The sequence below is a fragment of the Conger conger genome, unplaced genomic scaffold (genome assembly GCF_963514075.1).
Source record: "Conger conger unplaced genomic scaffold, fConCon1.1 SCAFFOLD_61, whole genome shotgun sequence".
NCBI classification, from domain to species: Eukaryota; Metazoa; Chordata; class Actinopteri; order Anguilliformes; family Congridae; genus Conger; species Conger conger.
The window spans coordinates 276,152-288,348 of NW_026890389.1; the positions used below are offsets into that span (position 1 = coordinate 276,152).

At 44.5% G+C, this 12,197-nt stretch overlaps 2 protein-coding genes across 2 annotated transcripts; one reads left to right on the forward strand and one right to left on the reverse strand.

The window, feature by feature from the left end:
* The first annotated feature begins 4,201 nt into the window (after positions 1-4,201).
* Positions 4,202-5,829, forward strand: tmem223 (transmembrane protein 223). The gene is made up of 2 exons (XM_061230242.1): positions 4,202-4,965; positions 5,356-5,829. Exons 1-2 carry the CDS (start codon positions 4,281-4,283, stop codon positions 5,652-5,654), a joined length of 984 nt encoding a protein of 327 aa, XP_061086226.1. The 5' UTR covers positions 4,202-4,280; the 3' UTR covers positions 5,655-5,829.
* A 64-nt stretch (positions 5,830-5,893) lies between these two features.
* LOC133120166 (protein YIF1A-like) lies at positions 5,894-10,843 on the reverse strand. Its single transcript, XM_061230243.1, has 4 exons — positions 10,833-10,843; positions 8,807-8,884; positions 7,252-7,409; positions 5,894-6,496 (listed from the first exon to the last, which is right to left on the reverse strand). Exons 2-4 carry the CDS (start codon positions 8,872-8,874, stop codon positions 6,402-6,404), a joined length of 321 nt encoding a protein of 106 aa, XP_061086227.1. The 5' UTR covers positions 8,875-8,884; positions 10,833-10,843; the 3' UTR covers positions 5,894-6,401.
* Between the last annotated feature and the right edge of the window lie 1,354 nt (positions 10,844-12,197).

Sequence of the window (12,197 nt, forward strand, 5' to 3'; positions counted from 1 at the left end):
GGGAACTGGAGTCTTTTTTTTTATGGAACGAAGTGTGATTGCTTCATTAAAACGTTCAGTTGCACTGATGATTGATGCAGTGAATCCATTGATGCTTGAATCCATTGCAAAAGAGAAGTATTTTGTGTGTTTGTTATGAGCTAAACAAGATAACTTTAGTTATTCAGCTGACGCTTTCATCCTAAGCAACATACATTTGATTAGACAAAACAATCCCCCTCTGGAGTAATGAGGATTTAAGGGCCTTGCTCAAGGGCCCAACAGCTGTACAGATCTTCTCGTAGCTACATGAGAACCACCAACATTTCAGGTCCCAGTAATGTGCCTTAATCACTCGGCTACAGGCTATATAACTGTAAAGGTGTTGTTTTAGTTAAATTGCACCCCACTCATTAGTAATGCATTGTGGTGCACTTTGTTGTACGTCGCTCTGGATAAGAGCGTCTGTCAAATGCCATTAATGTAATGTAATGTAATGTAATGCATTGTAACACTAACACTATTTCCTATGTAATTAAACAAAACATGTGGCCTGTTCAAGAGCACGCATTTCAGTCAGCTGCTTACAGATCCAGTTCCTTAACCACATAAATATGAAATTACAGAAAAATGTTCAAAAATTTAGACATTTTCACAGTAATGATTACACACAAACATCAATGGTTGATTTCTGTATTGGTTGTGGAATAACATGCATGGCTGATCCTTCCCAGTCAAGGTGTGAAGTCACAAATATCTGATTAGAATGTCCCTGACTGAACATTCTACTGCTGATGTAATATTCACTGTGCGCATTTGAAAGCAATGGAGTACTAGAATACTAAAAATTATTTTCAAAAAGTCTACTCTTCAAAGGGTTGGGCTGCTCCAGGCTTCTCCACACTGAAGCACTGCGCACACACTGAAGACAGGAGGTCTCTCCTGTCTGTCTGAGAAACAGCCTGAGCACTGTGCATGTGAAAGAGGAGACAACAGCAGGCTGTGTAAGGGCTAGAGGTGCAAAATTCAGCAAGACCTGTGACCACAGGTGACTTTGTCCCTGCAAACCTGCACAGAAAGTATAATATATAAATACTGTATACATGTATTATTGTTGTTATCATTTGTAGACAATAATAATAATAATAATAATAATAATAATAATAATAATAATAATAATAATAATGATAGATACATTATAAATTGTCTCACTACAATTGTCTCAATAACAGAAAGTGCTCCAAAATACCGTTACACTTTGACTGAGTTAGCGCTGCTCCTCCCTGGTACAGCACACACTTCGACACATCCTGGACTCCAGACTCTACATCCCCCCATGTGGACTTCCTAGTTTACCTACTAGTTTCACACATTAAACCCACAGGCCAGTGGAGGATGGGCAGGTCCCTATAGCCGGGTTCCTCCTGAGATTTCTTCCCATCGGGGAGTTTTTTTATCACACTATTTGAGAGTTTTTCTCCCCATAAGGGAGTCGTTTACTGATGTGTTTATTTCTCTCCTGTGTTACTCTGTAAAGTGCCTTTGTGACAGTCTTGTGAAAAGCACTATGCTAAAATAACAGGTGTTTAAACAACAACACTATATATATAGTTATGTACATAAATTAATAAATGTAGTCTTTCAACCCCCCGAAAATGTGTTCATTCGTAGCACACATGCTATGTCTGTCTGTATACAACAAAAAACACAAGAAACAAATATAAATATATAAATATAAATGTAACATGAAGTACCTCAACGCTTATAATGCAATACATGTGAAGCACACACACAGAAGCATCTAGCGTCCAAGGACACTAGTAAGCAATTGTCTGTTGTAGGTTACTCTGGATAAACAGAGTCTGCTAAACGAATTTAATGTAAGTGGAAATAGATGTATTAAGGGGGAAGAGAAGTTTGAGAAATGGGTTTGAGGTCGCGAGGGAAATTAAACGGAGCGCTGACAGATGTGGCAAGTAAATAACAGGAGTAAAGGCACCCCTGCCAATCATACCGTTCGCCTACAGAATCAGTTTTGCAAACACACATTTCAGCTGGCTGCGTTGTTGGAAGCTGAATATTATTTTGATGCATAAATATGTGAACGTGTTGCATGCCAGCGCACTAGCTAGAACTTGTGAACGCGAAGTCGCATTTTGGCATTGGAACATCAGTCCCTCCGTCACTCCAAAACTAATTATTTCGTCCGCAGTATGAAGCGTCATCTCGCGCGTGTTACACCGCTCCCGTCCATCTTCAGTCGTACCATTTGAGCTCTCCGGTCCGTCACCGTTTCGTTTTGAAATGTAATTAACATCACCACGCTTTGCGCCACCCTCGCTCCCAGTAAGATTCCTTGAACTCGTTTCCAAATAAGGAAAGAATTGCTTGCGGCAGTGTGCGCGCCTCACGGTCACGCCATGCTCGTGCACACAAGGTGTCGGTCGCGACGCCAAACTCCATATAAGGCAATAAGGACTCGACGAGAAGGCAGAGCGAGTTAGTGAGTGAGAGAGAGAGAGAGAGAGAGAGAGAGAGAGAGAGAGAGAGAGAGAGAGAGAGAGAGCGAGAGAGAGAGAGAGATCATTGTAAGTTACAGCGAAAGAAAGGAGACGGAGGAGGAGGAGAAGGGGGTTACTGACCGAAAGAGAGGGAGAGACAAAAGAGTGAGGGGTGGGGTTATAAAGGCCGACGTAGCCTATGCGGACAACAATGTGAAATAGAGACGACAGTTTCTGTCAAAGAGGTGGCAATTTATTTTTGAAACGCGTTGTATTTATTTTCTCATTCACTCCGGCCCCTATAATTTATTCCTAGCCTGTCTTCCGCTGTTGTTTTTGTTTGTTTGATAAATTGCCTGATCCGTGTTTTAAGAGACTCTTGTCTCACAGTCAGGCAATTATCTAAGTAACGCAGAGGCTGGTTAAAATCACGTAGTACTCCAGCATGACTAACGGGACCAGTCAGAAAGGTAAACGACAGATTAAATAGTGCTCCCTTGTGTGTTGTTTGAGAAAATGTAACCAGACATTATTTAGTAATACCGACAGTGTAGAAAAGCCACTATTGCGTATCTCTACTGCCGCCTGCTGGAGGGTCTGCGTAGTGCGTCGCATGTTCCGTTCTCGAGTTTGTCGGTTTGTAGTGTGCTGCAGTTTATATAATATACATCGGTAAACAGTAAAGCCAACTTGCCATTATTGAACCATGAATTCTGCTCTGTCCAAATAAAATTGATAAGGAGAATGTCCAGTCAGCTGTGAGCTGTGATTGGTCCACATTACATCACATTACATTATTGGCATTTGGCAGACGCTCTTATCCAGAGCGACTAGTCTAAGCAGGAGACAGTCCTCCCCTGGAGCAATGCAGGGTTAAGGGCCTTGCTCAAGGGCCCAACGGCCGTGCGGATCTTATTGTAGCTTCACTGTCAGGTTCCTGACTTGATGCAATGGGGATGCTGTGGCAGGACCTGAAAACTTACTCATTTGCAAAGAACAGTGGTGTAAAGTCCCTCCACAGTAATGTGCAGGACTGATATCAAATTATAGTTTGGCTGAAATTATTGCTGCTAAAGGTGGTGCAACCAGTTATTAAGTTTAAGGGGGCGATTACTTTTTCAGAAGAGATATTTGGGTGTTCAAATGAAATAAATGTGTTTTGTGTTTACTCAGGTTCCCTTTGTGTCATATTCCATTTTGTCTAAAGATCTGAAAGCACTCGCTGACAAATATGCAATAAGACTGGAACTTAGTAAGGGGGCAAAGACTGTTTCATGGCACTGTAGGCGTTATGTAGCTCTATAAGCCATGTAGGTGTTATGTAGCTCTATAAGCCATGGAGCCGTTATGTAGCTCTATAAGCCATGGAGCCGTTATGTAGCTCTATAAGCCATGTAGATGTTATGTAGCTCTATAAGCCATGGAGCCGTTATGTAGCTCTATAAGGCATGGCACTCTGAACACATGCAGAGCGCTGGTTCCTTAGGAAGTCCTAGAGGCCCCCTTTTTATGTATCTTTAAAGTTTCAAACGTGAGTCTCAAACGTCAATCAAACACTGTTCTAATAATAGCAATATTCTCTTCCGTCCTTCCTTCACAAGGACTTGCATTTCGCGACAGGTAGGTATCACCCTAGTAGTTTTACTCTGCTGTGTACAGGTTTAAGGAAGAAAACAGGATATTCGAATGACAGAAGCACAAAACGATTCGCGCGTTCACTCCGCGCCTGTGAATACCTCGGCTTTGTGGACCTCGAGGCTTTCCGTACGTCGATAAACATGGCGCTGCCCTCCTGTGTCAATGCTAACTAAAGTTTTCCTTCATTCTAATGACACAAAGCGAATACAACACAGGACAGGGAAAAGGGTAGGAAAGACATACATAAAAATAAAAAAAATGAGCCTTCGTTATTTGTTATCTGGTGTCCCTGGGTCCCCTAATCGTGTAGCCCAGCGGTGCACTTGGTTAATATTCAGGACGCAGCGCGCTCCACTGCGGACTCCCGTCAGTACACCTGCGATGAACAGCGGGAGTGTGACCCATTATACGTCCTGGGCACCAATTTATCGGCCTATATCTTTAATATCTTCACTCGGGCGGAACCACCTCTCCGACTGGTTTTGCGTGACGAGAAGACCGTGCAACGCTACGTTGAGTTCCCCAAGTACCCGTCGAAGACAGTTCGGTTTGGCTGCTCTGAGCTCGACTCCGGTCCGTTTCCATTCGACGTCCTCCGCCGTCGCGAAGGACGTGGTTCTGTTTGAGCACGACCGAACCCGGTTCTTTCGCTTGCTGTCGTTTTTCTGTGTGGGCCAGCTGTTGTTCTGGACTTACCTGGCCCACTTCGCTTTCACCAACCTACGAGACACCCGACGCTCCCCGGCCGGCGAGAGCACAGCGATTGCAGCGGGGCTGTTTGGCTTAGAGGCGAATTTAGGTTCCGACACGTGGAGATATGGGTTCACCGTTGCTTGTCTGGTTGTAGGTAAGTCCATTTTTCCTTCAAATAATTAAGTTCAATTTCTAAGGCTAAATAGTCTGTGTTTTCTTAGCGCAACAAACACTAATGTGGTTACTATGATGCCATGCTATCCTATCGTCTTAGTGAAAGGTGTGTACTGTTTCCGTGTACGTCCAGGTTGTACTCTGTCATTCAGATATTGTCCGAGCTACTTATCCCCGATGGAAACTACACTTACAGTAGTCTACTGTAAATCCTTACTGTAAAAGGACTTGCAGGAAAATATACTTCACAATATTATGTATAAAAAAGCACTTTCACACTGTAGAGCTTTCACACTGCTGCATGTCAGTGGTGCTCCTTGTGAGGCCACTCCCCTGCCTAGCAGTGAATGCGTGACCCTTGACCCCACAGCAGCAGGGATTGTGGGATTCGGAGTTCTCTTCTGTCGCCGGTCCGTCTGCCGGGTGATCTTGCACAAGGGCGGCAGGAAGGTTACCGTGACGACGCAGTCGCCGCTGGGGCCCGGCCTGGGGCGGAGCCTGACCGTGCCGCTGGCGCAGGTGGCCTGCGTCGCCCACCGGCAGGAGTCCCCCACTTTCATCCCTCTGCGGGTCAAAGGTCACCGCTTCTACTTCCTGTTGGACAGAGAGGGGACGCTCAACAACCACAAGCTGTTTGATGTGACCGTGGGGGCGTACAGGCCTTTCTGAGGTGTGTGTGTGTGTGTGTGTGTGTGTGTGTGTGTGTGTGTGTGTGTGTGTGTGTGTGTGTGTGTGTGTGCACGCAACCGTGTGAGTGGAGGGGTATACAGGTCTGTATGTGTGTATGGCAATAAAACATGCTTGTCATTTCTTGATTTACCGTTTCCTTGCACAGCTAAGTTTCAGTTACTTCTACCAATTAAAACAAAAGCTTTTTGCTCGAAACAATAAATAGTTTATTTGCTTTACGGACAAACATTTCCAAGGCAAGGAAATACTGGATACTCAGTGCAGCCGTGCGATAAAAGGCACAGAGGCTGTGCCACACCCGGGAGCTAAACCTGCAACCTCTGCCTTACAAATCCATCGTCCACACTGCACTGGTTAAAGTAACAGTGTCGTGACCTTATTTACCGGGTGGTATTTTAACCTCCAGCTGACAGCTGCTGTTTGAACAAGGGGAAAAAAGTGCTCTTGAATAACTACAGGTAAAAATGTATACTTTCAGTGTTTTTATAGCAACTTTAACTTCTTTATAATCCATATAGCGAGAGAAATGTCATTTTCCACAATATGGGACCTAAATGCTTGATGCAGTGCTGGGTGTTGGAGAACAGACGAACCAGGATGGGCTGAATGGCCCGTTCTCGTCCTTATGGATATTTGAGTTTAATGTGCACCAGGGTCTTTTCATGTTCAGTGTGTTTCTGACCCCGTTGGATCGATGCAGTGTTCCTCACACTGGGCTTCATTCAGTCACCTGACCAGGTGAGAGGTGAGCCAGTAGATGATGATTGGCTGAAAGGCGGTGGTTGCCATGGTGATGTACAGACGGGGCTGGGGCTTGGCACCTATGGAGTCAGAAGAGCGAGGAGAGAATCTTCACCCTCAGCGAACAGGTGTGTGTGTGTGAATATGTGTGCGCGCATCACACATCACATACACATGCAATACACAACACACACACGCATCAAATGCACATGTAATGTACAGAAAGTTATGCAAACAGCCAAACTACCCTAATGAGGGTTAAACAACATTATAGAGAAGCACAGGCTCTGGAGATGGACAGCAGGTACACCTGGTCAGAACTGAGGTGGAGGAGCCCAAGTGCATTAAGGGTAATCATATAAGAACTAGTGCACAGGTACATACCCTGGGTATATATCATGCTAAACACTGTCTACATGATTCTGGCACACACACACACACACACACACATACCTAAGATGCCAAAGGGCAACACATGAATACATGAACGAACAGGAAGCCCAGGCTAGAGACAGGAAATACCCATTCCTTCCACATCTGGCCTGCCACCATCGTGCGGATCATCCTAACAGAGAGAGACATGGGGAGATGCATTATGGGATATGTAGTTATTTATTTATTGCCATGGATAAACATTTGTCCAAGTCCAAGACCTGACGGATGGAGAGGGAAAAGGAGAGCCGTTATTATACACATTATTTTATTACCTATGTTTGCCTGATTATATATCTACCGATTATGTGTCTGTTAATGCTCACATTTACTGAGCCGTACTTTAGCGATGTTTACACGTTAAAACCTGAGAGAGAGAGGGGGACGGAGAGAAGCTCCTCACCCCACGTATTTGTATCCGCTGTCGGGGCCAGGAGGTCAAAGGTTGAGAGGTCAGAGTGCATGGTGAGCAGGAAGAGGGCCAGAGCCAAGGCCAGGACCTCCACAACAACCCAAACCAGCGCCGAACTTGCACACAAACCCAACTCCTCCGGGCTAAACCTGCAGAGAGAGGGAGAGGGGAAGAGAGTGGGGGGCGAAAATTGTGAAGATGAGATTGGAAGAATTAAATTCAAATGACATTCAAACAATTGATTTAAAAAAAAAAAGTCTGCATGACCAATTTGCAATTGTGAAATAATATTGGGTAACAGATTACACAAGATTAATCGTGATAAAAGACGATTAATTATGGAGAGTTTTGCACATTGGCTGTCACAAAGAAGAAAACTACACACCCACAGAAACTTTTATTGTTTTTCAACATTGTTGTGGGATCTGCACAAATCCCTCCTAAAAAAGCCAGGACAGAATGGCATCACACAGATTCAGCAGATCTCAGCACTGGGAGACACATTCAGGCAGGTTAGTGAGAGATACACTGATCAGGGACATGGGACAGATTCAGGCAGGTTAGTGAGAGATACACTGATCAGGGACATGGGACAGATTCAGACAGGTTAGTGAGAGATACACTGATCAGGGACATGGGACAGATTCAGGCAGGTCAGTGAGAGATCCGCTGATCAGGGACATGGGACAGATTCAGGCAGGTCAGTGAGAGATACACTGATCAGGGACATGGGACAGATTCAGGCAGGTCAGTGAGAGATACACTGATCAGGGACATGGGACAGATTCAGGCAGGTTAGTGAGAGATACACTGATCAGGGACATGGGACAGATTCAGGCAGGTTAGTGAGAGATACACTGATCAGGGACATGGGACAGATTCAGGCAGGTTAGTGAGAGATACACTGATCAGGGACATGGGACAGATTCAGGCAGGTCAGTGAGAGATACACTGATCAGGGACATGGGACAGATTCAGGCAGGTCAGTGAGAGATCCGCTGTAGGCGGCACTAGGCGTTTTCGGACCCTTGGGAACAGTGTGAAGAGGGCCGTCTGTTCTGTGGCTCTGACTGCTGTAGGGAGGTCATTCTGCCACCAGGGGGAGGCAAAGCACACAGAATGGGACCAGGAAGAGCAGGCAGGAGAGTGGACGGGGGCAAAGGCGTTAACAGCTGTAATTACGTGACTGGCTGTAAGGTGTTTCACCAATCACACCATACTGACGACCACTAGAATCAAACTAGCCATCGCTGAGAGAGAGAGAGAGAGCGCAGACAAACTCACACACATAAACACAAATACTCATAAACACAAACACATATACACATAAACACACTCATAGACAAAAAAACATATACATATAAACACAAACACATAAACTCACACACATAAACACACATGCACACACTACACGCATGCATTCACACACACACACACAAACACAAACACATATACGCGTAAACCCACATATGCACATGCACACACAGACACACTTGCACTCAGATATTATATATACACACACACACACACACACACACGCACATACTCCACTGAATGTAACTGACTGATGAATCCAAAAGAATCCAATATGGCAGTGAGATGCGTTGGTCCCATATGTGTGTCTCTAAATACATGATAATCAAAAAACACAATAACGTAGAATAAAACAGGATAAGAATAGAACTCACAAAAAATTGAAAAAATGCTAAGTGATAAAGTAGCATAGCGTTAAATGTTAGGGTTACAGTGGGGTGTGAGGAGGTGTGGGGGGCATGGGAAGGGGCAGCTCAGATATTGTAAAATAAGACACACACACACACATCTTAAAACGTTTAAGCTTCTAAAAACGTTTATTTTATTATTATTATTATTATTATTATTATTATTATTATTATTATTATTATTATACATTTATAGACCAAGTGTTTCCTCAAATTGGAACCGAACTATTTAAGTTATTTAAGTTAAAAAGAGTGGAATGTGACACAGCACTGAACAGCAAATCCCAATGTGGCGCTACGAAGTGGGAATTCAAAACTTTCGCGATAATCACCGAGGTAGCATAATCAAAACGAAGATAACGCGTCACTCGTTCGGAAATATGTGCACAGAACAGCTGTGACCCTGACATCCCGCTTTATTTCCTGCGGGCAACTTACTCGCTCGATAGCCGTGATGGGGAACGTCCATTGCGAGATGGAAATCGATCTAAGGCCACGTTCAGCTGAAAGGTTCTATAGGCGATCTATAGGCGATCAACAAGTTGAATGAAAATAACAGAAATATATTACACAGCACGTCTGAGACCAACCCACTCTCCCGTTGTCTCTTTTGCCAGCGTGGCCAGTTTCACGTCCTGGATTGGTCAAAGGGGATTTTCCGCTCCTGGAATACTGCTATATGATTGGAAGAAACGGCGTCCAGTCCTTTCAATGCGGTTCCGTTAGCGCCGCGAAAAACTTAATTTGAATGTTTAACCGACAGTAACCTACTGATTCTGGATCCAGCCACATGGCGATCAGGTGGCAGGCGGTTTCCCAGAAAACAAAACCATTTTACACACAGAAACGGCCCTTCGTTCGGCAAAACATCTCTCAGCGAGGAGACGGACTGACACATTATAAATTATAAGCACTGGCAATGGAAGCCTACTGTAGCCTAAGCACCGCAGCGCGCGCCGAAGTCAGGGGTGGTATTCGTTTCATAAAGAGGCGCGGAAACTGCTACGGAAGCGATATGAACGTGACGCATCGAGCAGAAATGCCGGACGAAAGGGGGAATTCAACCGCGTTTACTCTGGTTGCCGAACGTGACTCACTCTCTCACTTGATCAGCCGTTGACAATAGCGCACATGTCTAATTTATGAGCACATTCCTACCCCGATCTCCTGGGTACTCCAGGGCAATGCACTTAGAATATTAAAAAGTAAACGATATAGACTGCAATTGTAAAATAAAATAATAATCAATCATATCATGCATTTAATTACAACATTTCCCACAAGACTGTTAGCTGAAGTGATTCACAATTTCGCGGTGGGGGAAAGAAAGTGTAAACAGATAAACAAGAGCGGCTTCTCGCTGGCGGCTGTGACTAACAGCGACGGGAATCCACGCCGTTTATAGACTGGATAATTACAGACAGCTGTCTCCTGTACTCTCTCTCTCTCGCTCTCTGACCACTGCAGCTCCGCTAAATTAGTTAAGCACACACGAGTCCCACTAACTTCAGCTACATGTGCCGCTGCATAACCACAATAATTCCCTTAATTGTGAAAAAAATGGCGCGCGTGATTATTAATATTTTAATTCGGTTTGTCCGCACTCGTCGTCGTTATCATAATCATCATCAATAATCCGTGTATCGAATCATATAAATACATAGTTTAAACACATTTTGCTTGCATGCACGCACACACACACACACACACACACACACACACACACACACACACACACAATCGTATGTAACGCAGGTCTTCCATTGAATGTCTTTTATCTTATCTTCCATATGTCAAATAAATATGCCGATTGAAGTAAAATTCAACAAGTGAAAATGGGGGAAAGGTCACGCAGTATATTGAGTGCCCATTCCTGACTGACGGCGTCACGACCCGTCCGTCCGCCCGGCGCGCCCCCGGGACTGACTGATGTGGTCAGGAGAGAGCGTGCCCAGGATCCGGCGCATCCGGATTGGCTCCCGCGGTCTCTGCGGGCAATTTAACCGGCCAGTGGTCTCCAACTGTTGGACGATTTAAAATGAACATTCCATTTAGTTCGTCACCAACGCCTTTTAATACAAATTGATGCGACTTAGGTCTAACAGCTAGCTAATTCATTGCTTACAAACAAATATTAGGACATAGAATAATAAGATTGATTAAAGCAGTGGTATCCCACCCTGGACCTGGAGAGCTACAGGGTCTTTTGGTTTCCCTTTCGCTAGGCTGGGTCAGTTAGAGCAATGGAGGAACGTTGCCTATTGCAAATTACGCGCAGTTTCGTCTCCGCCGAACACACGTCGTATTCTTTGACTGAGATATTTGTCTCAAGTTCCCTGGACTTGCTCCCTTTTGTAATTATCAGCTGAGTCATAAACCCGCCGGGACAGGGCCAATATAGAGACACCTGCCGATTTCCAAAAGGTCATATTTTGTGACATAATGAAACTACGAGATTACATTTGCCGGACACCACGTGTAGGCTGTTAGCCGTGTTTCTGAGTCAGGAACACGTGCGCTGCACTCCAGAGGAAACTTCAGCCGCGGCCCCACGTCGTTTTTCCGCCGTAATGATTTCTTATGTTTTCCGTTTGTACTGTCTGTGGGGTCGAAAACGTATATTCTGTGCGCGGTTGGAACATCACTCCAATGGACAACATGCGTAAGAACTGTTGCTGATGGCGTAGTGCGTTTAAACGGTAATAGATACAGGCGAAATTAGGGAAGAAACGGAGGAAGAGATCCTATTCCGTGGGAAACGTGCTTTCGGTAGTTGAGAAGAAATCCCTGGTAGAAAGTGGGCGGAAACTCGCCACATACGTCACTCTCAAACGACCGCCTCCCAGTATCTTCAGCGACCGCACCATTGCATTACATTTGTAGGGGGGCACTGGTGTGCATGTCGGTCAAAATACAAAATATCGCAGTAATTTCTTCATACTGTTGAATTCAGTTATTTGATAAATGCTTGTAATCTTACATTGTCTCAATGTTATGTTTTTTATGGAATAACAAGGACATTTGTAGATTACGATTTCTGTACTTCTCCCATCGTGTGTTTGACATTGCTCCGACTTACTCCCTCCACAAAAAGGGGTTTCCTCACTTTGAATGTGTCAGACTGAGAAAGCTACTTTACACTCAAAGTAAAAAATATATAACAGTCGTCTTCTTACGATATTATATTACTACGTTCATTTTCGGGATTATCATCAG

Excerpts from the sequence above, each read along its gene's own strand:
- LOC133120166 (XM_061230243.1), bottom strand. The coding sequence starts at position 8,874 with ATGGGACCAACGCATCTCACTGCCATATTGGATTCTTTTGGATTCATC. Across the intron at positions 7,410-8,806 it reads AGTCAGTTACATTCAGTGGA|GTTTAGCCCGGAGGAGTTGG; the intron begins GTATGTGCGTGT and ends CTCTCTCTGCAG. Across the intron at positions 6,497-7,251 it reads AGCGGATACAAATACGTGGG|GTGCCAAGCCCCAGCCCCGT; the intron begins GTGAGGAGCTTC and ends CTGACTCCATAG.
- tmem223 (XM_061230242.1), top strand. The coding sequence starts at position 4,281 with ATGCTAACTAAAGTTTTCCTTCATTCTAATGACACAAAGCGAATACAA. Across the intron at positions 4,966-5,355 it reads CGTTGCTTGTCTGGTTGTAG|CAGCAGGGATTGTGGGATTC; the intron begins GTAAGTCCATTT and ends TTGACCCCACAG.